Here is a 27184-nt window from a genome sequence, read left to right as displayed (position 1 = left end):
GGAGAACCAGCAAAATTATGTAAACACAAGTTCAGGGAAAAAAAGAGATCTGGAGAGAAGAGCAGTAGGACACGGATCCTCTTCAAAATGGGAATAATCTCACCCAGGTGGTCTGCTGTGAGGATGGAAGATCACATGTGTGTAGACGCCTACACACACACACACACACACACACACACACACTCTCTCTCTCTCTCTCTCTCTTTCTTTCTTTCTCTCTCTCTCTCTCCCTCTCTCTCTCTTTCTTTCTTTCTCTCTCTCTTTCTCTCTCTCTCTCTCTCCCCCTTTCAGACACACACATACCGCCTGCTCTCCAAAAGGGATTAGTTCGTGGCAGCTGCTACCATGGCCACCCTTGCCTCACCGGTGCTGCCCACGGCTGCTGAGACTGGTGCTGCCGTGGTCCCCCTGCAGAGCGGCACTCACAGGGCCTAGGGTAGACCTGCTGGGCACTTGGATTTTTCGTTCCTAGGGACAAAGAAACATGCACCCAATGATGATTGTTCTGTTCATTGTGAGAATTTTGTCCATGGTGAGAACTTCGGGAAAAATCTTTCGGTGGCTTTTTAGAAAATTCTAATCGAAGGGGAGTAAGCCAGGAGTTTTGACACACATTCTTTGAGTTCCATCCTCTTTTTGGTAGCTGGTAGTAATCCCCTTTCATTCTCTTTCTCCCTTCACTGTGCTCATAGGCTGGGCACCCCGAATATTTCATCATATTCTATCTGCCTCCTTTTGGTGAGAGAGAAGAGAGAAAAAACAAGAAACATGTTCAGAAGTGGAGTGAGAGGTGCTTGAGATCCCACGCCAGGCTTGCCAGATGGATCTCTGGCTTTTGAATATCTTACCCACTCTTTCCTAAGAACCTGGCACTTTGTGAATAGGCGTGATTAATCTGTCATGTGAACGAATGGGTCAGTGGATGAGGGAACAAATACCTGCGCAAGAGACACCTCTGGTCTGTGCTTCCTAAAAACATGTCGTGCTTTGGGCTTGTATATATAAATTTATTTTCCATATTTTCATTGGTCACCATGATTTAAATGTTTGCCTGAATGTATCTTAAAACTTCTTGTGGTGCCAGTTTGTAGTCTCAGTTTAAAGTGAATTATTCTTTGCAGCAAACCGTGAAGACACGGTGGTTATTCTCATTCAGTTATAGCTGTCTGGGGGCAAACATGCCCAAGTAATTTGACCGTTCGTTACTGCATGCCGGTAGTGTTTACAGGCATAATATACAACAAAATGTAGGAAGAAGGAAGTCCTTGTTACACAGGAAGTTCTCCACTTATATAATTATAGAGCATTAGAAGGAGATTTCGTGTTGATTCAAAGACTGAGGAAAACAATCATCTTCGTCTCTCAGAATTCTCTCTGCCTACATTGCAGGTAAAAGTCTATTTTTTCTTCAGCTCTTTATCATTCTTTATCAAAATGGGTTTTCCTTTCCCCCTTTCAAGGTGCACTCTGCTTTGTTGGTGTTCGCGCTCATGGTGGCGGAATACCATGACAGCTTTATCACTGAAGCAAGTGGAAGTGTAACATTGACAGTCTTTTTCACGAAAGATGCTGTGCTATTGTCAAAAGACAAAAACATACATTTGCTGTATTCATGACACTTGAGGTTAAGCGAAAGGCTGTTTCTTTTCATTTAGAACGTTCTAGAATTGAGCAAAGCATGTTCTTTAAACGAGGTGTCTCTGGTGACAGATAACTTGATATACTACTCTATTTTTTAAATATCTGTAACTCTTACAATGTTGAGCAAAAGAAGTCTGACCATTTCCGTGTAGAAGCATTGTAGCTGGAACAAGGGTCAGTAGCCCCTGGAGTCTGTGTCCCTCCCCCACTAGCCCTTCCCCCCTCACCCCCCAGGGAGGAGGAGCTTTCTGGAGGGGGGCGGGGGGAGGTTAAGAGCACAGGCTTTGGCATCTGAGACAAATGGACTCCACCCTGCCACTTAGCCCCTGTGACACTGGGGGAAGTTACTTCTCTGCTGGGATTCCGTCCTTCTCTGTAAAAGGGGGATTAACAGTGCCTCCTACAGAGGACGGTGGCGGCAATTAAATGAGGAAAGCATTTAGCAGAGTCCCTGGCACATACAGGTACTCAAATGTACTAGGTGCAGCTCTTAAGCTTAACTTGCAGTTGTTTATAAATAGCTCTTGCCTATTCCTGGGGATGTATTCTTAGCACATACTTCAATCCATTCATTTGAAAATGCACACATTGGGGGCTCACAGCGGCTTAGTGAAAACCAGTCCTGCTATTTTCAGGCATCACATACTCAGAATAGGTGTCATGCAGGAGAATATAAAGATTTTCTATCTCATTAGTTGCATCAACCTTCAACTTTCTTACAGAACCGTGGATTTGGGGGAACTGGGGAGATAAGAGATAGCGGGGGCGGGGGTTGCGGGTGATGAGTTGCATTTTTGCAAAACCTCTATAAGAATTGTTTTATACTGTTGTGGCTAAATTAAAGAAAAAAAGAATCCAGATAAACTTGTATTTATTTGCTAGGGATTACTTGGAATGTTTATTTGGAGACATTGAGAATTCATCCCAGCTGGGCTTGGTGGTTCAGCCTGTAATCCCAGCATTCTGGGAGGCCGAGGCAAGTGGATTGCCTGAACCCGCAGGTTCATGACCAGCCCAGACAACTTGGCGAGACCTCGTCTCTACAATAAATCAAAAAATAGTCGGGCATGGTAGTGGGCGCCTGTAGTTCTGTCTACTTGGAAGGCTGAGGTGGAAAGATCGCCGGAGCCCAGCAGGTCGATGCTGGGGTGGCCGTGAGTGTGCCACTGTACTCCAGCCTGTGCAACAGGGTGAGACTCCAACTCAAAAAAAAAAACAAAAACAATCCATCCCCCAAGTATATCAAGCAGGTAGAAAGACACCCGTTGCTTCAGATACCGCACTAGGCACTTGTATGTTTTCGCTTTATATTTTAAGGGAAAAATAGAGGCCTACAGGGATGGTGGCTCACACCTGTGATCCTCCCCCCAACCACCACTTTGGGAGGCCGAGGCAGGAGGATCCCTTGAGTCTAAGAATTTGAGACCATCCTGGACAATGTAGCAAGACTGCATCTCTGCAAAAACTTAGCCAGATGTGGGGGTGCACATCTGTAGTCTCAGCTACTCTGGAGAAGGATCACCTGAGCCTAGGAGGTGGAGGCTGTGATGAGCCATGATTGTGCCGCTGCATTCCAGCCTGGTGACAGAGAGAGACCTGACTCAAAAAAAAAAAAAAAATGGAAAATAGAGGGGCCTTGCCCTGAGGGCTCCTCTGCAGCCTGTGCTCACCTCCCTGACATTGCTCCGAAGTCTTGCTCCCGACTGGAGCCTGATGATGTACCTCTGCCACTCTGCACAAGAAGTACTTTCCCAACACTCTGGTCTCTCTGCAGGACTTGGCCTGCTGCCCCCATGTCGCCACCTTCGAAGGCCTGACTTACCCTCTCAGCTTGTGCTAGTTCCTGCTCCCGCCATGGGACCCACGGGGAGCGTGCTGGGTGACGGACAAATGCAGATCGTCCTGTGGGGGAGCCTGGCAGCTGTCGCCATATTCTTCCTCGTCACCTTCCTCATCTTCCTGTGTTCTAGTTGCGACAGGTAAGGGTCAGAGCGTATCTACGGGAACCTTTAAAGATAGACTGTTCCAGCCCACGGGTGGTGGCTCACACCTATAATCCCAGCCCTTTGGGAGACCAAGGGGAGAGGATTACCTGAGCCCACAGGTTCGAGTCCAGCCTGGCAACTTGGCAAGACCTCGTCTCTACAATAAATCAAAAAAAGCCAGGCATGGTGGCATGCACCTGTAGTTCCAGCTACTTGGAAGGCTGAGGCAAAAACATCGCCTGAGTCCAACAGGTGTGCCTCTGCACTCCAGCGTGGGCAACAGAGTGAGACTCTGACTAAAATATAAAAAATAAAATGTATTCCCTGTACCCAGAAGAGTTTTTATATCCAAAGCAGTTGTGAATGGAATTCCCCCTACACAGCCCCTCACAGAAATACATATATTAATGATTCACTTACTTCTCGCTGCTGCAGAAGTTCACTCTTTAATATATTAGTTGATTGAAAATCTACGTTTGACATTGCTGGACAGCTACTGCAAAGCCCTTGTAGTTTAAGCTTCCCAGAATGAAATTCTTGCTGTTCTTCTGAGCACACCCTTGTCAAAATGTATTCTGTCTCTTTCCACCTGTGGACATTTTGAAACCTAAGTGTGGTGTGCATTTTTTACCATCACCTGCAAGTTAACTGAGAGTTTTTGCTATTACATGTTTTGGGGGACTCATTTACAATGAAAGATTTGAAATGTAGAGCTACCATTTCCTAAGAACCAGATCCATTTTCCTAGGGGAGAGACAGGCTATAATGGGAAATAATCACCCGTGGCTTTTTTTAGAATTATACTTCTGTCTCTTTCCTGTCAGTAGCCCCCCAAAAGAGATCTTTGCTCAGAGAGAAGTAAGTTCTTTCTAATCAGGAGTGATTTTTTCAAGACAGTCAGGAAATATTACAAAGCTCACAGCCCTCCTGTGGGATGGATGTTTCTGGGGCCAGTGCAGACTAGCTGTTAGCCAGCCCTGGCCCCAAACTCTTCCTCAACCTCGGAAGAAACGCCAAGAGTGTCACTTAAAAGTCTGAGATGGGTTCCTTCCCAAAATCTGTCAGGAGGAGAAAAGCCAGACTCTCTGACCCCAGGTAGCCTCTGATCCCTGCCCAGTTTGAACCCAGGCCGGGTTGGAGTCTGGCCAGAAAATGAAGAAACCAAGGAAGCAATGCACGGGCTCTCCTTGGATGGGGTGGGCTTGTGTCTGCAGTTTTCATGCTACCACTAGATGTCACTATTGCTTTGTACAGTATGTCAATGGTCCGTGGGTTTTCTCTACAACTGATGGCTTTCTTTAGACTGTCCTGAGTAAAAACAATTTCTATTTTTACTTGACAGACTTTTCCATAGACTGGAAGTACATATGACTCATTCTGAGAGCATGTACCCTTCCCGGAATGCCAAAATTTGTATTTTCTTTATTTTCTCCAACCCACTGCGGTGTGTGACTTTGCAAAGACTCTAAGTGAGATGAGATAATTGTCTGGATTTTCTAAAGAAAAAAAAAATGGTGTAACTCATTCCATTATTCTAGGTGCAAACAGTTTCTACTCAGGATCCTGCCTCAGTCCACTTTTTGTGAACTTGTATTTTTGTTCCTGGAAAAAGGGGTGCCCGGAAGAGGTGGACAGTCCCTTGCTGTGCCCTGACCTCCTCTTACCCCTAGCCCCTGCCAATGGGCAATCAAGTAACTCTCTGGTTTTTTTCTCTCTTGACAAAATAAACGTGGTTCTTAAAACAAGAGCTTTAAATGTTGGTCAGGATTTGGATAGGAAAGGGTGGTTCGTGTGTTTGCTTCTAGGGGGCACATTTGACATTACAACAATATTTTCTTTTCCATTTCAGGGAAAAGAAGCCGAGACAGCACAGCGGGGATCATGAGAACCTGATGAATGTGGTGAGCCCATGTGTGCATGCCCGGGCGTACGTGTGTGCGCCCATGTGTGCATGCGTGTGTGTGCACATGTAACTTAAGACATCAGCCACTTATCTAGTTCCCATGTGCTTATGACCTGAGTGGCACTGAGCAGAAGTTAGCCGTGGCTGCCTGGGGTACGTCCTTTCTGTAGGCTTAGCGTCACTGTGGCTAGAGGCCTGTGCAGTTAGCCAGGTTTATCAGGAGAACTTCTGCAGTGGATGCCAGATTGATCCTTAGATGGCTCCATCCAACTGCAGGGATGTTTCTTTTTTGCCTCTGCCCAGTTCCAGCTGGTGTATGAATTTGCTGGAACTGTCATAACAGAGAAACACACATGGGGTGGCTTAAACAATAAATCTGTCTTTCAGTCCAAGAAGCCCAACAATCAATGTGTCAGTAGGGTTGGTTTCTCTGAGGGCTCTGAGGATGGGTGCATTCCAGGCCTCTCCCAGCTCTTGGCAGTTCATGGCAGTCTTTGGTATTCTTTGGTTTGTAGTACATCACCCCAGTCTTTGCCTTCATCTTTCTAGGGTGTTCTCTGTCTTTCCCATCATCTTTCCTCTGTGCATGGCCAGCTGTGTCCAAGTTTCTGCTTTTTATAAACACATCAGACATATTGAACTAAGGCCCACTCTAGTGTGTCTTCACCCTAACTAGTTTCATCTTCAATGATCCTAGTTCCAAATAAGGTCACATTCTGAGGTACTGGGGGTTAGGATTTGGATATAACAGCTGGTCGTAAAGCTAATGGAACCTGGGACTCACAACACACGAGGCATAGCCTGACCCTGCTAGGGTTTCCCTGGCCCTCAGCATCTTACAGGGTCCTAAGTATCTTCAGGTAGGTGCTGGGATTCCATCTTGGTGAACAGCCTGGAAGTGTCCCTGTTCTGCCTTGTCCTCTCTGGCTCAGGGTCACACTTAAATGACAGAGCAATTCCAGCAACCTGGGATGGGTCCAGCCTCATATCCACAGGGCTGAGTTCAGAGGCTTTCCTGGACCCCATGTCAGTACTGAAACAGAAGATGCTTTCTGTTCAGGATGTAATTTTTCAAGGTCAAGCAAAACCTGGCTGGGGAAAGAGGGTGCAGACAAGGAGGTGTGGATGAGTCAGGTACATAACATGAGGTCCGGTGCAAAATACGCAGCCGGCAGACACATTCAAAGTTCACCCGTGGGCCGGGCTCGGTGGCTCAGTCTATAATCCCAGCACTTTGGGAGGCTGAGGCGAGTGGATTGCCTGAGCCCGTGGGTTCGAGACCAGCCCGGGCAACTTGGCAAAACCTTGTCTCTACAATAAATCAAAAATTAGCTGGGCTTGGTAGCACACACCTGTAGTTCCAGCTACGTGGAAGGCTGAGGTGGAAGGATCACCGGATCCCAGAGGGTCAAAGCTGGGGTGGCCATGAGCATACCACTGCACTCCGGCCTGGGTGACGGAGGGAGACCCTAACTCAAAAAAAACAAAAAAACAGAGTTCATCTACGAGGCATCTGCCTGGCCTATCAATTCACAGCGCCCTTTTAGCCCAAGCGGGCAGGCAGTTGACAGGACTCCCCCTCCCTGGGCTTTCCTCTCCCTCCTCTCTGCATGCACACACCCACCTCCTCCACCCATATGCTCCAGGCCTTCAGCACCACTCCTCCGTTTGCCCTTTTCTCCCCCCCCCCCCCCCTCCGTTCCCATCTCTGATTGTCCATGTTGACTCCATTTCTCCTCTGCTCCCAGTGCCTCTGCTCTGTCCCAGGGATTGCTGCTGTGGCGGCCTCATCAGAAGAGGAAGAGGGACGGGTGGCAGGGAGAGTCCTCTGCTGTCGCTTCTCCCACCCACAGGATCCGGGCCCCTGCCTGTCCTCACCCCTCTGCTCCCCAGGTGCCAGCTGGGTGGGGAGGCTCCCACCTCCATGCTTCCTTCCTTCCACAGCCAAGGGCCTCAGCTGTAATCGCGACCACTGGCAGTGGTAGCATCACCTGGGAGCTGGCTAGAAGTGAGAATTCTCCTGCGGGTGGGGCCCCGCAAAAGGTTGCTTCTTACACATGCTCCAGTGTGAGTGCCGCTGCTCTAGACGGTGGGTTTCTGCTGTTCTCCCCAAGGTCAGCAGCAGCCCTGGGTGGGATAGCAACGGCGTGGCAGGTGGGTAGAAGGAAAAAGCTGGCTCTGCACGCTTCCTTCCTCATTCGGCATATAGTGAATTACCACCGCACTCACACTTACATGTGCTTTGAGAGAACACAGGCACATGTAAGTACTCAGGCTCACACGGGTGCTGGTGCCATGCACACACACACACACACACCCAGTAAGAGCTCTTCCGCTCCTAGGTCTCGTACAGCTTGCAGATTCTCCATTTCATAGAAGCTAAGACTCAGATGGGTGGTTAGATTCCAGATGATGGTCACTTCAGCCGTGATAGATGATACTGTTATGGGTCCCCCTGGGAGCTCCACCCCCACCCCCATTCCTGCCCACTTCTAGCATCATTTCTGGGACATTAGCACCTGACTCTCAAGCCCCTGGCAACCTGACACCGTGAGCCATCCCACTGTGGGCTCCTCAGATGTGGGACTGCCCTGAAGTGACACAGCGGACTTCCAGTAAACACGTGAATCGTGGCAGAGCGTGAGCTGTTTGCTGTCTGTTATGACTTGGTTCCTGGTCGGGAGTTGGAGGATCTGTGGGGTCAACTAGCCAAGGTTCCTGTGCTCTTTACATCAGAACATTTCCTGTGGAATCTTGCAGCGTGAGGTAGCCTCTTGGGTCATGCAGGCTATAAAGAGGATGGGGAGCAAATCGGTTTTGCAGTGATTCAGGCTTCCATCTGGGACCAGCTGAGTATTCAAGAAAATACATGAACTATTAACCTGCTTTCTGACTACTCTTAACTATAGCTCAGCCTGGCCTATTGTTCCCTCTAGCCCAGCAGAAAACCATCTGTCAATGCCCTTCTTCCCTCCAAGTGTCCTAAGTGTATTTGTGAGAATAAGAAAAGTTTGCAGAGCCGGGTGTGGTGGCTCATGCCTATAATCCCAGCTTCTCAGGAAGCTAAGGCAGGAGAACCATTTAAGGTCAGGAGTTTGCAGAATAAATGTCCTGAGTGGTGGCAAATACGTGACGGGTTCTTCCGACTTGACAACGCACCTGTCCACACCATGCTGAATGTTCAGCAGTTTTTGACACAGAATTGGCCAGGGCAACATAGCAAGACCCCATCTCTAAAAAAAATTAGCTGGGCATGGTGGCATGCAGCTGGAGTCCCAGCTACTTGGGAGGCTGAGGTGGGAGGACCATTTGAGCCCAGGAGTTTGGGGCTGTAGTAAGCTATGATTGTACCACTGCACTCCAGCCTGGGTGACAGAGCAAGACCTTGTCTCAAAAAAAAAAAAAGATATGCTACTTTTTAGCATATGGTTGGTTTTGTATACCTAGAAGCCAGAGACTTGGCTGGTTCTAAAATCATTTTAGAAATAAAAGGCATTATCTCTCCTTGACCAGATTTACGTGTATTTTTTTTGAATGACAAAGGGAAATGCTTTTCCATGTTTTTTATGACATGGCACATCTTTAAGAACAACATCTTGCAGTGTCTGTGTTACAAGGACAAGACTGCTCCCTGTTGGAGTCCATTTTGACCAGCGCTGGGACTTCTGGTACCTTTCTTGCCCTGAGTTGAGGGGACTGATACCTCATGGCCTACGTGGAGCCCATTAGTAAAGCGCCAGGTGGAAGTTCGCAGACAGCCTTGGAAGATTCCCAGTGCCTCTAAAATTCTGGGACAGCACCATCTAATAGAATTTTCCACAATGCTAGAAGCGTTCTGTTTCTGTGCTGTTGGCTGTGGTACCCACTGGCCACATGTGCCTATTGGGCACTTGAAATGTGACTAGTCAACTGAGGAACTCAGTATAATTATATCCTATTTTACTTAATTTAAATGTAAAAACAGCAGTCTCCCTTTGTCCGCGGTTTCTACAGTTTCACTTACCACAGTCAATCATGGTCCGAAAACAGGTGAGTACAGTACAAAAAAAGATTTTGAGAGAGCGTGAGCGAGTGTCCACACGCACAGTCACATAACTTTTCTTGCAGTAGAGTATTACAATGGTCCTATCGTATTAGTAGTAATTATTGTTAATCTCTTACTAGGCCTAATTTATCCATTAAACGTTATCATAGGTCTGTGCACAAGGGTAGACCCCCAAAAAACTGGAATTATCTTTTGGAGGGCGGGTCCTTTGTAATACACTTGGAATTTGTTCCTCTGGGTCAAATGGTCAACCAAAGTTTTATCTGAAAGTTTCAAGAAGGCTGTGTCACAATTTGCAGAAGAAATGTCCCGAGTTGTGGGAAACAGGTGACTGGTCCTTCCACCATGACAACGTACCTGCCCACACCACTCTGAGCGTTCAGCAGTTTATGACACAAAAATGGCACAGCCCCCATGCCCCACGCTCCCTATTTGCCCAGTCTTGCCCCAAGAGATTTTGTTTCCCTGGATGAAAAAGTTCTCAAAGGGAAACGTTCTGCCAATGTGAAAGAGGTGAAACAAACAGCAGAAGCACTAAAAGGCATCCAAATCGACGAGTTCAAAAACTGTCTTGAACAGTGGAAAAAAGCATCTCATTGCGTGTATTGCATCAAACAGAAAGTACTTTGAAGGTGACTAAAGTTTTAACATGTAAGAATAAATGCACAAATTTTTCTGAGTAAATTTCAGGGGGTTTTGTATTATATTGTATTGAAGGAAGACAGTATTTATAGGGTTCAGTGCTACCTGCAGTTTCCAGCATTCACTGGAGGTTTTGGAATGTATCCCCTGTCAACAAAGGATGCCTCCTGTAGTGGATTCTGTTTTCTGTTTTAATATTTGGAAAGAGCCACAGCTAGCCTTCCGCCCTTGAACCTATATCCTCAGCAATGTTTGCATTTGTTTTTGCAGCCTTCAGACAAGGAGATGTTCAGCCGCTCGGTTACAAGCCTGGCAACAGACGCTCCTGCCAGCAGCGAGCAGAATGGAGTCCTCACCAATGGGGACAGTAAGTTCTGCACCAATGCCTGCTTTCCACACAGTCCTCATCACCCACGAAAGTACCAGGTTTTAAAATATGGAGCCCAATAACTAGGAAATGTCTTCTTTCTCACTTTTGGTGGTATCAGTTTTAGCAAAACTTCCCATTTGAATGAATAAGCATCTACTATTTAGCAATTGGCTTCGGTGCGGCAGGCATTGCTCTAAGATTTGTTTGTGTGCTAACTCATTCACTCTACCTCATTTACTGTTATTAATAGTAATATTATTACTACCCTGCAAGACAGGTGTTATTACTATCTATAATTTAAAGGTGAGGAAACTGAGGCACATTGCTGCTGTAACAAAATTACCACAAACTTGGTGCCTTAAAACAACAAAATTGCCGGGCTCGGTGGCTCAGCCTGTAATCCCGTGCCTTTGGGAGGCCGAGATTGAGTGGATTGCCTGAGCCCGCAGGTTCAAGACCTGCCTGGGCAACTTGGTGAGCCCTCATCTCTACAATAAATCAAAAAATCAGCCGGGCATGGTAGCGCATGCCTGTAACTCCAGCTACTCGTAAGGCTGAGGTGGAAGGATCGCCGGAGCCCAGAAGGTCAAGGCTGCAGTGGCCGGGAGCGGCCACTGCATACCAGTCTGGGCGAAAGAGTGAGACTCCAACTCAAAAAAAAAAAAAAATTATGGACATGCAATTCTGGACGTCAGAAGTCTGAAATGGGTCTCACTAGGCTAAAATTAGAGTGTCCATAGAGCTGTGTTTCTCCCCGGAGGCTCTCAGGAAGAATCTATTTCCTTTTCTTTTTCAGCTTCTAGAGGCCACCTGCATTCCTTGGTCCGTGGCCTCTCCTTCCTTCTTCTCATCCCTCTCTGACCAACATCCTGCCTCCCTCCTCACTTATAAGGACCCTTGTCATTACTCTGGGCTCTCCTGGATAATTCAGGCACTCCTCCGACCTCAAAGTCAGCTCATTAGCAGACTTAATTCCACCTGTAACCTCAATCCCTCCCTTTGTTGTATAGCATGACACATTCACAGAATCCAGGGCTTAGGACGTGGACATCTTTTGGGGGCCATTCTGCCTGTCACAGAGAGGTTACTAATCCTCTCTTGTTCTGGAAAATATATACAGGTACTAACAGCTGAGGCTCTGTGACTTGAACTAGGCAATCTGAATCCTGGGCACACCCTCAGAGCCACTCTGAGTAATGTCTGCTTCATACATGGTGTGTTCTTGCTGACGAAAGTAGCAGCTACATTTGCTTCATGCTTTAGGGTTCACAGTGCACTTTCATCTAAGGGAGGCGGCTGTCCGGTTACCCCCATTTACTGAGAAAGAACCTGTGGGGTGATCAGTATTGACACCTGAGTCTTCAAACACCATGACCTAAACGGCTAGAGCCAAAGGACAAAAGTTCACCGCCTCAGTGATAATAGGCATTAAGAACACAGGTGGGTGTTGTACATTCTGAAGGGTTTGGCAATTCATTATCATTTTTTCGCTTACCTCTAGAGATAATATTTCTAATCCCCACCCAAGTCAGACACAGACTTAACTTGCTCACTGTCATATAAGCACCCTCAGTGCACAAGTCTCTGTTTTGTTGTTGGATATGTCCCCAGCCTGGCATATAATAGGCTCTTAAAACACACTTGCTAATGGAAAGGCTGAATGGCTTCCTACAATGACATTTCTGTAGCAGTCCAAGAATTTCACATTTTCTAATTTGAGGTAGGAATTTGGGAGGATGCAGTGAGGTGAAAGATAGACATGGGGTGCCAGTCCCTTTGTGATACTGGCTTAGGGTACATACATGTTTGCCCTGTTGTTTCAGTTAGGCATGCCAAGCCAAGTGCCCTGCACAAGGAAGTGGCTACCAGTAATTCCTCCACACAGGCAGGGGCCAGGGAGTCCAGGGAGAGAATGGCCCCCACACACGCCCCCTTTCTGGTGTCCAGCTTCCTAGTGTGGCCAACTGAGTCTCACTTTCATTCTCTCGTCACTGTGGACATTCTACCTACAAAAGTCTCATCAGGAATAACGATAAGTAAGGAAGGTAACTGTGAGCCACATTATGGTCAAGATAATTTGTTAAATCTTGTAATGGGGAAAATATCATGCATGGCTTTAGTTTAAACTCTGATTGAAGTAAGATATCGGCCAGGTGTGGTAGCTCACGCCTGTAATCCCAGCACTTTGGGAGGCCAAGGCAGGAGGATTGCTTGAGCCCAGGAATCCAAGACCAGCCTGGGCAACATCGAGACAAAAAAATAAAATTAGCCAAGCATGGTGGTGCACGCCTGTAGTCCCAGCTACTCGGGAGGCTGAGGCAGAAGGATCACCTGAGCCCAGGAATTCAAGACTGCAGTGAGCCATGATCATGCCACTGCTCACTAGCCTGGGTGACAGAATGAGACCCTGATTCAAAAGAAAAAAAAGGAATAAAATATCAAGTGACAGTCATAATATCTATTATTTGCAGCTGAACATGATATTAAAATCAAGCATCTTGATTTAATCTAACTACATTATGATTCACTGTAGTGATTAAACACTTGTCTTTCTCTGCTTTTTATTCTGCTTTAGTTCTTTCAGAAGATAGTACTCTGACCTGCATGCAACATTATGAGGAAGTCCAGACCTCAGCTTCAGATCTGTTGGACTCTCAGGACAGCACAGGGAAGCCAAAATGTCATCAGAGTCGAGAGCTGCCCAGAATCCCTCCTGAGAGCGCAGTGGACACCATGCTCACGGCGAGCAGTGTGGATGGGGACCAGGGGCTGGGGATGGAAGGGCCGTATGAAGTGCTCAAGGATAGCTCCTCCCAAGAAAATATGGTGGAGGACTGCTTGTATGAAACTGTGAAAGAAATTAAGGAAGCGACGGCCCCTGGACACCTGGATAAAGGCCACAGTGGCAAGTCCAAGTCTGCTTCTGCCTTGAAAGAGCTTCCAGGTCTCCAGACTGAGGGCAAAGCAGAGTTTGCCGAATATGCCTCCGTGGACAGAAACAAAAAGTGTCGCCAAAGTGTTAATGCAGAGAGTATTCTTGGAACTTCTCCAGGAAACGAGGCAGAAGAAGAGGCCCCGCCACCTGTCCCTGTTAAACTTCTGGATGAGAATGAAAACCTTCAGGAGGAGGAAGGGAGAGAGGCAGGAGAAGAAAGAATCGCAGAGAGGACCAGTGAACCCAACAAGGTGGGCGCTGGCATTTTTGTTTCATGGGCTTTGGTCATGGGTGGGAGTCTAGCTAGTCCTGGGGTTTTCTCTTGCACGTTGTTCTGGAAAATATATACAGGTACTAACAAGTTTGTGGAATAATGAAAGCTGTTTTAGTGTAAGCTGCATCTGACCTTTTTCACCCTCCAAGTAGTAAAATACTGGGGAAAGAAAACACTGAAAACTTGTGTTTATCAAATATTTCTCTCTCGGCACCTTACTTGGATATTTTTCCATTATTGCATCCTGGCTAATCAGGGCCAAGTATTATTTGCTTTGCTTCAAAGACTGAGAACTAAACAGAGAGATTAGACTCTTTGCCCACACATTTTACCTCGTGTGCTCGTTGCTGTCTAAGCAGCATGGTGACCTTTACTCTCCCAGAATCTCTGAAATCAAAGCACAGCAACAAGCTGCGCAGGAATCAGCGCTCAGGTGCCCCTGGTTCTATCTGATTACATAGACTTCCATATAAATCAGAGATCTTATTTTGTGACAATTCCTAAGTGATCACCTATAACTCTTAAATTGAGATATTCAACAAAGCTCCAAAATGTACTAGCAACTCACAGTATATGCGTCTGACAACTTAATGTCTGGGCCACAGTGAATTTTTCATCTTCAATTGTCAAAATCTCCTTGAGAATTAACTAGGCCCGTTTCTTCAGGCAACTGATACTTAATTTCTTTTCTCTACACAGAAAGAAAAATAGAATTCTCTTCTATTCATGTTTTGATAGGAAGACCAAGTAGGGGATTAGTCAGTCACTAGTAGCCTTAAAAAACTTCTAGAGTTCATGATCAGAGGTGATCTCTGGTTATATAGAGTAGACCAAGAAAGTCATTCTCTGTGCTGTTTTCTGAATGCATTTCAACTTTTCATGTTATCCATGAAATCAGCTGATGAGAGCAACAGTAGAAGAGTTTTGAACACGTTCGTAAAATGCAAAAGCACAGTCTAATATTTTTCCCTTCAAATAGCCAAAGACAATAAAACCCATGTAAAGTTTGTGCTGCCTAAACCTATTAGAGTTTTTTACTTACAAGCATTTGAAAGATAAGAGGCGCTGTTGTCTAACCATTTCTAGTAAGCACTTCTCCAGATTTCTCATTAAAAACTGGAAATACTATCTGGAAACCAAATTATCTTTCTATAATATGATTTTAAAAATAGTAATCTATCATCTTTATGTAAGAGGGAGACCCCCCAAAAAAACAGAATTATCTTTTGGCAGCCTCTCATAGTGCAGGCTTCCCCTGCTAGGTAAGTGTTTTAGGATCCCATCAGCCTCAGTGCCCCAACTAGTGTTGTTGTGAGAGGCTGTGTTCATCTTCAATGCATTTTTTTTTTTTTTTTTGGGCGATTCAATGCATCTGCCCATTTCATAATGGACGATTTACGACTGCACCTGTCCGCACTCCACTGAGTGTTCAGCAGTTTTTGGCCAAAAACAGCATGACTCCCATGCCCCACCCTCCCTGTTCACCCGATCTCACCCCGAGCTACCTTTTTTTTTCATTTTCCCATTGAAATAAGTCCTCAGAGGGAAAAGTTTTCCTAATCTGGAAGAGGTGATACAAAAACCAGCAAAAACACTAAACAGTATCAAAATTGACAAGTTCAAAAACCATATTGAGCCGTGGAAAAAGCATCTCAATAGGTGTATTGGATCAAACAAAGAATACTTTGAAGGTGACTGAAATTTAAGCATTTAAGAATAAAAACACAAGTTTTTATAAATAAATTCCAGATTTGTTTGGGTCCCCTCTCCACACTATTCTAATTTTAAGTGAGTTGAGAATTTGAAATGTGTAGTATTCATCCATTCACTCATTCAGCACCAAGATTTTAATGAGCACCTACTATGTGCCACACTGGTGCTGGGAATACACCAGTGAACAAAATACATAAGTGAACAAAATCCCTGCCCTATAGGAGTTTATAGTTTTATAAGAAGAAATAGGTATAACGTTTAAAGTTTATAGAAAAAAAAAAGTAAGAGGGACTGAGAAAATAGGGGTGGGGAGTACAATTATGGATAGGGTGGTCAGGGTCTGCCTAGCTTGTGAAGGCAGCATTAAAGCAGAGTTAAGGAGGTGAGGGGCTGCTGGGCATGGTGGCTCACACCTGTAATCCCAGCACTTTGGGAGGCCAAGGCAGACAGGATATCAAGGAACCCAGGATATCAAGACCAGCCTGGGCAACATAGCGAGACCTTGTCTCTACAAAAACTAAAAAAAATTGCCCATGCATGGTGGTGTATGACTATAGTCTTGGCTGCTCAGGAGGCTGAGGCAGAAGGATCACCTGAGCCAGGAGATCGTGGTTGCCGTGAGCCATGATTGTTATGACCATGCCACTGCACTCCAGCCTGGGAGACAGAGTGAGACCCTGACTCACAAAAAAAAAAGGAGGTGACGGAGTGAGTTAAGCGTTTCTTGGGGATTGTCCAGAGTGAAGCCCCTGAGGAAAGAGGAGAGGACTGATATGGCTGGAGAGGGAAGAGGAAGGGCAGTAGTGGGGAAGAAAGAGAGCATGGCTGGATCCTGAATGACCTTGGCTTATAGTCTGAATGATCATAGGATCCCTAGCGAGCCCTGAGCAGAAGAATGTGTTTTGAGGGAATCCCTCTGACTCTGATTTTGAAATAGACACGAAGGGTGGAAGCAAGGAGGACGAATGGATGGCCATTCTGATAAACCAGATATGAGGTGGTGATAGCCTGGATCAGGTCAGAGGCAGGAGGGGATGAGAGAGGCTCAGCTAGAGCCCAGAGATTTGCTGATGGAGCATGTGTGGAGAGAGAGAAAGAAGCGACAATGATGACTCCAAGGTTGGCCTGAGCCACAGGCAGGATGGAGTTGCCATGAACTGAAGTGGAGAGGATGCCGGCAGAGCAGGTTTTCAGGCAAAGATCGAGCACTCAGTGCTGGATGTTTTTAGTCTGAGATATGAACTGGACTCCAAATAGAGCAATCAGAGAGTAACTGGATAGATAAACAGGGTTACAAGGAAAGGATGGGCCTAGATTTTGCACTTGTAGGAGTCATCCGCAGAAATGGTGTTTTTAAAACCATGAGGTCAAATGAGATCCCAGAATAGGTGAGTATACATAGTGACTAGAAGAGTTCCGAGAGCAGCGATCTGGAAAAGGAACCAGCAGAAGAGATGGAAATAGGAAAGTTAAGCAGGACAGGGCAGGGTCCTAGAAGCCAAGGGAAGAAAGTGTCCAGGCGGGAAGGAGTGACCGGCCACTGAGGCAAGTGCAGCAATTAGGTCGGGGAGATAAGCTGTGCTGGTGATCTTGTTGAGAACAGTCTCCATGGAATGGTGGAGACAGAAATTTGTCTGAAACAGGTTTAGAGAGCAAATAGAGAAAAATTGACTTTATAGGCAGCACTTTTAAGAGATTTTACCCTAAAGAAGTGAGACAACAGAACTGGAAGTGGGACTGGGTTGGTTGTATTTGGTTTTAGAATGAGAGGAATCACAGCATGTTGCAGGTAGGTGGGAATGATGTGCCGGGAGAATTGCTGGAGCTGTATCCATGCATAGGGGTGTGGGGACAGGATGTGATGTGTAGCAGGAAGGATCGCCTGAGAGAGGAAGGAGCTTGGCAAGTTATTTGTGGCAACAGGATGGAAGGAACATGGATGAATCAGAGGCTGGTGGTAGAGGGAGGAGTTCATAGGAATCTCTGATCCCTTCAGTATTCTCAGTGAACTCGGTTGCATGGTCATCTGCTCAGAGTGGGGATGGGTGAAGTGTTGGAGATTGGAGTAGAGAGGAAAAGATGCCAAGTAGCCTGCAAGGTGAGCAGGCACTGGATATACTAGGCAAGTGTTGGATGAGGCTGGATTCATCCATTTTGCATTGCTGTAAACATATACCTGAGACTGGGCAGTTTATAAAGAAAAAAGGGCTGGATGTGGTGGCTCACACCTGTAATCCCAGCACTTTGGGAGGCTGAGGTGGGAGAAATGCTTGAGCTAGGAATTTAGACCAGCCTAGGCAATATGGCAAGCCCTCCTCTCTTTACAAAAGATTTTTAAAAATTAGTTGGACACAGTGGCATGCATCTGTAGTCCCAACTACTCAGGAGGCTGAGGCAGGAGGTTTGCTTGAGCCCAGGAGGTCGAGGCTGCAATGAGCCATAATCGTGCCACCACACTCCAGCCTAGGTGACAGAGTGAGACCTTGATAAAAAAAGAAAAGAAAAAGGGATTTTTGGCTCATGATTTGGCATGGTGCTGGCATCTGCTTCTGATGAGGCCCCAGGAAGCTCATAATCATGGCAGAAGGCAGAGAGGGAGCAGGTGTGTCACATGGCAAGAGTGGAGCAAGAGAGTGAGGAGGTGTTGTCGGTCTCAAGTAAACTGTAGAGCACCAAGCTGGTCATCAGGAATCCAGCCTCATGATCTAGTCATCTCCCACTGAGCCCTACCTCCAACTTTAGAGATTACATTTCAACATGAGATTTGGCAGGGACAGACAATCAAACTGTGTCAGATGCAGAGGAGCATCAAGGGCTCATTTGAGGGTCAAGTTCACCAGTGACCAAGAAGAATGCTTATGATGGTTAACTTTGGAGTTTAAGCTTGGTAAAGCAGGAAGGAAGGACATTGAGGAGAAGGGGACACCTTGGCAAGATGGGTGGGTCCCAACAGTATTGAAGGAGAGCTGGAACTGGGTTACGGAGGGAGTGAGCTTGGATGACGGTGCAGATCTGGAAGGGGTTGCAAGGTGTTGGGTGGTGGAGAGGCTGTGGTCATGTTTCCAGATGATTCAAGGATCTTCCCAATGGTGCCTAAAACTATAGAACCATACAAATCAGGCATTTGATAAAGAAGCACCATGTTTTTCTATTATCAACCCTTCATGGATGATCAATCCTTAGGTGACAATTAGGAATTGAAAGAATAATCTAAATAATTATTTTGGCTTATTTGTACCTACAGATTCAAATACAGAATTAGAGGAAATTTCTCTAAGTATAACATTAGCACTAGATTGCTGAGAACGGTATTCTTTTCTCAGAAGTTTCACATCATTTCTTTATGATTCATAGAGATCATTTGAGAACATTTTTAGACAGATATGAGGAAACATATACAAAAGAAAAGGTTGTGTTCTTGCCTTCTAACTGCTTTCCTTTTTGTGTGTTTGTTCTGACAGAGATTTAGTTCACTGTCATATAAGTCTCGGGAAGAAGACCCGACGCTCACAGAAGAAGAGGTAGGTTTTGTTTCTTTTTAAACAACAGAAAGTTCCTAGAATAAAGAATAGACTTCTGTCCTTGAAAAATGCACTGTAATGTTACCCTTTGTCTGAAAGAGCTGAAATACTCTCTAAAGCCTACATTGGGAGATCAAGGTTTGGGATGTTGGCTTTATAATGGCTCAGAGACGGGGCCTGCAGGATATGAGACACGGAGAACGACAGAATGATCAGGTCAGCTAAGGAAGGAAACTGAGAGAGAAAGGAGGATCAGGAAAAACTAGAAAGGGGAGGAGAGATAATGAGAATGAGAGGAGAAAAATCCCAGTGTGGGAGATTTCATCAGCAGTAAAGAAGGCAATATCAAAAGGAAATTGATTGAGGGTTAGAAAAGTCAGGAAATGAGAACAGGTGGGGATAGGGAATTTGATTCCACCTGGGAGACAGAAGGAGAAGGCTCAGTGAGGAATTTCGAATGCAGAAAGCGGGTAATTTCAGGAAATACAATTCCAGGCCGGAGCTGGGTCAGACATAGCAGCCAGCAAGAAAGGGCATAGTCCCAAGTACCAGGGCTTAAAATGCACTGGTTAGACTTCCAGTGAAGTGCTAAATTTATAAAAGCCAGTATGTACATGTAGTTATATCAAGCTAGACTCAGACAGAGAAGTAAACAACTTAGCTGATCTGGCTGCATGTAGTTTCTGTCTGGAATTCCTAGCGTAGCAAACCTTGTTCGTACAAGAGCAATGTCCATATACAGGTACATTGCCTCCTATCACACTCTGAGTAAAGTATAAAATATTCAAATATGAAGGTAGTTCAAGAAGCAGAAGTGCTTTCCTTGGGCAAGATTGCCCAACCCCCCTCTGTGTCCCCTACCCCCAGCAATGGTCCTGCCCTCTGTCCATCTGGTCGCACAAACCAAAAACCCTGGGGCTTATCTGGATGCCACCTCACTACCCTCAGACACAGTCAATTGCTAAGTCCCGTCAGCTGCACCTCCAAACTGTTGCTTTAATGTTACCCCCTTCTTCCATCCCACCGTGGCCACCCCGCACTAGGCCGGGGCAGACCCTACTGCCAGTTCCTTGCAGCTCCTTGGCCTCTTTCCACTCTGTTTTTTTCACTGTAGCCAGAGTGATCGAATTTAGGCCAAGAAAGTAACATATATAGTAGTTCTGGAAACTAATCCTTTAAAATAAATCGAGACCATGTAAAATTCGAAATCACTTTACTTCTCATCTTATATTTGTCTGTGGTTTTTAAAAATAAGACCTAGTTGTATGATTAATTTTTTTTTTTTTTGAGTTGGAGTCTCACTCTGTCACCCAGACTGGAGTGCAGTGGCCGCTCCCGGCCACCGCAGCCTCGACCTGCTGGGCTCCGGCGATCCTTCCGCCTCAGCCTTCCAAGTAGCTGGAATTACAGGCATGCGCTACCATGCCTGGCTGATTTTTTGATTTATTGTAGAGATGAGGTCTCGCTGCCCAGGCAGGTCTCGAACCCGCGGGCTCAGGCAATCCACTCACCTCAGCCTCCCAAAGGCGTGGGATTACAGGCTGAGCCACCGAGCCCGGCTGTATGATTAATTTTTAACATAAAATAAAGAACTGTGATATACAAACATTCATATTAGGAAGAAAAGTTAGGAAATATGTATATATGGAAATCATTTATGCGTGTATTTATGTAATATGTATGAGGGGAGACGAAAAAATCAGAATTTATTTTTTTAATTGTGTATTTTTTCTTACATGTTTAAGCTTCAGTTACCTTCAAAGGGTTCTCCATTTGATGCAACATACCTATCAACGTTGCCTTTTCCATGGCTCAAAACGGCTTTTGAGCTCGAGTTTGATGCCTTTTAGTGCTTCTGCTGCTTTTCGTTTCTCCTCTTCCACATCAGCAAAATGTTTCCCTTTGAGAACTTTTTTCCTCTGGGGAAACAAACAAAAAAAAGTCACTTGGGTCAAGATCAGGTGAATAGGAAGGGTGGGGCATGGGGTCGTGCCGTTTTTGGCCAAAAACTGCTGAACACGCAGCGTGTTATGGGCAGGTGCATTGTTATGGTGGAAGAACAATCACCTGTTGGCCACAACTTGGGACGTTTCTTTTGCAAATCGTGACACAACCTTTTCAAAACTTCCAGATAAAAAGTTCAGTTGACTAGTTGATCTGGTAGAATAAATTCCAGGTATACTACAAGGGGCCCTCCAGCCAAAAAATAATTCTGGTTTTTTGGTCCTCCCTCTACAGTGTTAGACAGCCCAATCTGAAACTGAGATCTGAGCTCTAAGTACTATTATTCCAATTTAGCAGAATGATGGGGAAAGAGTTGATTATAGAAAAAAGAGAAATCAGAAAAACGAAGAGAGTAACTTATGGAAATATAACAGCAATGTATAGACTGAGTAATAAAGATAAAAGATACTAAGAAAAATTGAAAAGATAAATAGCAAGGAGACTTGAAGAGAAACCTGTATACAAAATAGTCATAGAAAACAAATGGTCAAAAGGAATATTAGATGACTTGAGAAACTCTTATAAAAATGGAAATGTACAATGACCTGTACACACTATGATCATTCCAGAGTCAATATTAAATTGCAAGTTAATGAAAGAGACTATAATTAATAAAAGTACAAAAGCCAAGAAGAAAAACTGCTCTTAAAAAAGTGAGGGACCTGAATGGCAGGGACCGTGGGGAAGAAAGTTGAAGAGAGACACAAAAGCGAGGTGAGGGGCTGACTCTCATTGCTACAATCAAGGTCAAGGTATATTTGTCCTCCTTGATGTTACCCTTGAAAGTGAGGAATAAACTGGCATGCAAGGTTCCCTCATCACTGTCACCCATGGTTTACCCCTTTACAATATGTCCACATTTTTGGCTTGGACATATTGATAATCAAGGCCTAGCAAAACTGAGCCACTAGCGGGTAGTGAGAAATTCTCATGCAAATAACCAGCTATCATGTAGCAGACCTGTCTTAAGAAGCACCTGAGGCCTGCTGAAAACTTCACCCATAGTGTGAGAAAAGCAAAAGCAGGAAGATGTCTCTAGGCACTTGGGAAGCCAAGCATCTGTAAGGAAGCATGTTTCTTTATTTCCTGGGTATTGGAATAAACCAGTCACTACAGTCAAAATAAGTATAGGTAAGGAAGGGTATTTTTACTTCTTTCCAACCTTGATTTCTCGCAATAAAATAATACTCCCCCAAAAATCTCTGCATCAGTACATTTAGTCTATTGTTACCAAAGAATTAACCCCACCAGATATTAAAAGTTGCATAGGATTTATCAGCGAGAACGTGAGAGTGTGCTTGGAAAACCACTTGTTCTTGCTATAGGAAAGAACATCCTACAAGTTGTCACCAGACTTTGTTTCTGAGTTGTCTGGTTGCAAATTAAGAATGAATTTTCCTGGCAACCCCCTTAGGTCCCCTCCCACTGTGGGAGCTTTTCTGTCCTCTCAATAAATCCTGCTTTCTTAAAAAAAAAAAAAAAAACGAAGAATTTTCCCACTGAAGAGAACTAAGCCCAGTCTGTAAATACCTATTTAACCAGCAACATGCAACCAAGGCAAAAAATGATGGAAAACCATACCCTGACAGATATATGTGTATTGCCAGCTGGAACTGCTCTAGAGACTGCTGTGCTAGAGGAAGCATGGCACAGCCTGCTTCAGTGGTCCTCACGCATTTGGTGGGCATCAGAAGCTCTGCTTGCCGGGCCACACCCCAAGGATTCTGATTCAGTGGGTCTGGGCTAGGTCCTGAGAATTTGCCTTTCTGATGAATTCCCAGATCCTGCTGCTGGTTCAAAACCCACATTTTGAGAATCACTGGTCTAATATATGTTTTGCCCCCCTTTTTTTAAAAAAAGGAGTGGGACCTTTTTTAGGTGAAATATCATTCTGATATAGAAATTAAATAAACCATGAGGTTGTGGTCAGGCCCCGGGGGCTTCTGGACCTGCCTGCTCTCCTCAGCAGACCTGAGAACTCAGTTTTCACAGAATCAAGGGCATATGACTTATCTGCTTGCACAGTTGAAGATCATGTACATAATTATTCTCTATAGTGCATTCCAGAATTAGAATGCATAATAAAGCACAAATCTTAAAAGTACACACACACACACAGATTCCTATGAGCGCTAAGTATGTAGCTTGTCACTAAAAGAGGGGAGAGGGAGGTCACCGCTGGAAGCTTGTTTATTCAACTCTTCCTTTGTTTCCTAGATCTCAGCCATGTACTCATCAGTGAATAAACCTGGACAGTTAGTGAACAAATCAGGACAGTCGCTTCAAGCGCCAGAGTCTACCTACACCTCCATCCAAGGGACCCCTCAGAGGTCACCCTCCTCCTGTAATGATCTCTATGCTACTGTTAAAGACTATGAAAAAACTCCAAACAGTACACTTCCACCAGCCCGAAGACCCAGCGAGGAGCCAGAGCCCGATTATGAAGCAATACAGACACTAAACAGAGAGGAAGAAAAGGCCACCCTGGGGACCAACGGCCCCCATGGCCTTGTCCCAAAGGAGAATGACTATGAGAGCATTAGTGACTTGCAGCAATGCAGAGATATCACCAGGCTCTAGCAACCCAGAAGATAACTCCAGATGACCTGTGATTCACCTGGGGACGTTTCTTCTGTGGAAGAGAAGAAGTGACATAAATCTGTGCTTTCCATGCTGCTTTAGTCAACTGAAGACAAGTGAAGATGCCATGACTGTTTTCCCAGTTTTTCCATTTCTGAGACAGGTACGGACCTGGCTGCACCTGAGTGTGTAACTGCCTGCCAGGGGGACAGGCACACCCAAGCACATCTCCCTTCTGCACCCTTACCCTCCACAAAAGATCCTAGCTGTCAGCAGTCCCATCCCACTAGCAAGGAGAGCCAAGCCAGAAGGAAGAACTGCTCTCACCGATGACCACGGACCCCGTGGCCTAAAATACTGCCATTTGGAAGAGCCAGATTTTTCTTCCTCTCTTCCCTCTTCTCTGTCAGCTATTGACTTTAAAAATGTACGGCTTTTTTCCTCTTGAAGTTTTCTGATTTCTATGGTTTATTCCAAGGAAATCTTCCCCTAAGTCTTGGCCTTTGCCTTCAAGGTAGAGGTTTTTAGGATGATGACAAACTGTGGTTGCTGGTGACCGTGGAGCTTGCCAGTCCTCTTCAAAGAGCTGCAAGTCGGGAGCCGGGAATCTGAACCCTGGAGGTAAACAGGACTGGAGAGGGACGTCCCTTGAGTCCCCTGAAGGGACTCCTTCCGTCTTTGTTTCTTCTTATTTTGGTACTGTGTCAGCAGCCTCTCCCCAAAGTACTTGAAGTCAGTTTTAGATGCTTTATTTTATTTTTCTAGTCAAAACGTTTTTTTCCCCAGTGTTTGAAAACTCGTCAGAGCCTCTTCAGTATTCTCAATGATTATGGTACTTCTATGCTTAAGCCCAGAGCTCATTCTTTCAAAACAGAGAGCCTTAATCTTTATGTTGGGCCACAGAACACATATTTGGACAGCAGCCATGCATCCGTCTCTAAAGGGCTGTGGACATGAATGTGTATTTCCAGTGGTCTCTGCTGCCCACACCAACAGTGTGGCATCTCGTAAGTTAACTGCTACCCTATGGTAATCTATCTAAGATTAAAGTAAACGTTTATTTTTGTTATATAAATTTATAAGATGTTTTATGTTTAATGCCTAATTTCTCAAAAGTGCCAGAAAAAAATGTATATTAACTATTTTGATTTTATGTACAATGATTTATACTCTCATTTTGAAAAGATATCATAAAGCACATAAGCTAGATAATTATAAGGGAGTTGTTATTTTTTTCTAGGTGTTTAAAACATTGAAGGTTTTTAAAGACTCAACTTTTCAAATGGTACTTAGAGCTCCTGATCCAAATCACCTAGACCAATGGAAAAATAAATGAAATAGACATAAATAATCCTTTTCAGTGGCTTGTGGTGGGCAATATTGAAATATTTGAAATAACAAAAATTGAAAAACAAAATATGACAGGAGGTGGCTGTGAATTATGAACCTCATAGTGATATCATAATTCTATTAAGAGTTAATTATATTTTTTAATAACAGTGATGAATTCTACAGTCCAGTGCTTGCCAATGCAAATTGCCTGTTGGAATCTTTTCCCTTCATTTTACAAAAATCAGTGGCTGAGGTAACTCAGATGAAGAGCTCAGCCTGGTTTGAATTTAATCATCTCTTTAGCTTTTACAAGGCCAGCATTAGGAAACTTGTTCACTTTTCATTTTCAAAGAAGCCTAGTTGAAGTGCTGTTATGATTATGGGCTATGGAAAAGCAGTTTCTTCTATAATGATAAAGAAAAAAAATAATAAAGCAATTATTCCATCCCACTGTGACATCTGTGACTTTTCAGGTTTAATAATCTTGCTATTTTCCCTCTTTATGACAATGAATGCAATTGGGTGGATGAAGCTTCTTGAAAATTATAGAGACTGGCTCACTGGCATGTTTTTCCATCCCCATGTTCATGACTTCATTTTGTGACTGCTCTCCATTACGTTTCTGACATTGTGAAGTGAGCAATGTTGGGGACAACTAGTTGATTGTCATTATTTTTCAGTCATCCTAGGCCCTCCCATGAAGCTGTCCATGAATCATCATTGATTAGAAGATAATGACAGAATACCCTTGGACTAGAAAGAAGTTTAACAAGCGAGTCCAAGGCAGTTCCTCTCTGAATTCAGATCCTTCATAAACATTGTTTTGCCTGGTGACTTCACTGCTTTACAGTAATGACTTTGACTCAGTAATCTCTCACGTCCCGGGACTCCTTTAGTGCATAGTAACAGCCACATCACCTGGCGCATCTAGCATTGTGCTTACTGTAGTGATATCCTTTTAAGCACCTGACACCTCAAAACTTTTATTGCATTTTATATCTCACTTATCACCAGGGAATTAGGTACGATCTCTAAAGTGTAAAATCCTTTCTGCAGAGAGAAGCTCATCATAAATAATCATGTCATCTTGAAATTCATTATCGGAATTTCCCCAGTTTTCAAATACAGGCTATGCAATATAGCTATTAATATGCACTGAAATATTTCTTTTAATTTGAGAACCAGTGGTAGAATACACTGTGATATGAAGTAGTTTAAGTGTACTTTTAAAGGAACTATAGCGCCCTCTAGCAAAACTCGAAAAGAATAAATGACAGCATAGTCCTAAAGGCTGGGAGGCAAAAGCAGGGTGAACCTCAGAAAGACAGCTCTGTTTCTCAGAGCATTGGGTGCTTTACTGAAGTTTATTTACTGGCACATCACCACTGTTTTGACCTTTTATAGCACAGGGGTTTTTTAAAAAAATAAATTTCATTACATTCACTTTGTCCAAAATCTGTGCTTGAATCTTTGAGTTGGACAAAAACCTATGGCTTATTTTCAAGTTTCATCTTGAGCTAAATGCTACAGAGTTTAAATGTAGGAAAGGTAGTTATTGAAAACAATTTACTATATATTTAAAATTCAACTTTGACATCCAATTATAATAACATAGATTTGTGAAATTTTGTAAGATAATAAATTTTAGGAATATGTTTTGCCCTATAAATCAGAATTATATCCATCTTGATTAAAAGTAGGATCTTTGTTTTTATACAGACTTTTTTAAAGTTTAGAAGCATTTTTTATGCTACTTTTAATATTTCTGGAGTATAGTCATCAGGAAAGGGTAACCTGTTTTATATGAAATATTTGAGGAAATCTTAAATTCTAGAAGAAGTAATTTTTGCAAGTATGTTGACTACATACATTTTTTTCTATCCTGAACTAAATTACATTATTAGGTCTGTTAAAGCTTTTGAAGCTACCACTAATCTTTGTGGAAAAAAGACTAATTACTGATTTATCTGTCCTCAAAATCCCAGAGTTAATTCTAGTTGAGTGCTAAATTAACAATAAGTAGTTAACACAGAGAACTCAGATTTAACCACAGTATGTCACTATATCAATTTCTCTTGATTTTTATTTCTAATTTTAGTATTTACTTACCTTAACCAGTAATATACTATATATATCGATACACACAAATATGTACATACACGTATATAGTGCATATGTGGTTATACACACACACACACACACACACACACACACACACACACACACACACACACACACA

General features: G+C 44.3%; 1 protein-coding gene across 1 annotated transcript; it reads left to right on the top strand.

Annotated features, from left to right (window-relative positions):
- Positions 1-3430: 3430 nt before the first annotated feature.
- On the top strand, positions 3431-23847 carry PAG1 (phosphoprotein membrane anchor with glycosphingolipid microdomains 1). Its single transcript, XM_008063926.2, has 6 exons — positions 3431-3620; positions 5476-5527; positions 10487-10583; positions 13162-13772; positions 18970-19029; positions 23251-23847. The coding sequence occupies exons 1-6, from the start codon at positions 3496-3498 to the stop codon at positions 23611-23613; spliced, it is 1308 nt and encodes a 435-aa protein (XP_008062117.1). The 5' UTR covers positions 3431-3495; the 3' UTR covers positions 23614-23847.
- Positions 23848-27184: the final 3337 nt, after the last annotated feature.

This window comes from Carlito syrichta, unplaced genomic scaffold (genome assembly GCF_000164805.1).
Source record: "Carlito syrichta isolate Samal-C Ts95f unplaced genomic scaffold, Tarsius_syrichta-2.0.1 Scaffold99904, whole genome shotgun sequence".
Lineage (NCBI taxonomy): Eukaryota > Metazoa > Chordata > Mammalia > Primates > Tarsiidae > Carlito > Carlito syrichta.
Note: the sequence above shows the minus strand (reverse complement) of the source record. Positions and strands in the feature narration are given on the sequence as shown.

Excerpts from the sequence above, each read along its gene's own strand:
- PAG1 (XM_008063926.2), top strand. The coding sequence starts at position 3,496 with ATGGGACCCACGGGGAGCGTGCTGGGTGACGGACAAATGCAGATCGTC. Across the intron at positions 5,528-10,486 it reads ATGAGAACCTGATGAATGTG|CCTTCAGACAAGGAGATGTT; the intron begins GTGAGCCCATGT and ends TTGTTTTTGCAG. Across the intron at positions 10,584-13,161 it reads AGTCCTCACCAATGGGGACA|TTCTTTCAGAAGATAGTACT; the intron begins GTAAGTTCTGCA and ends ATTCTGCTTTAG.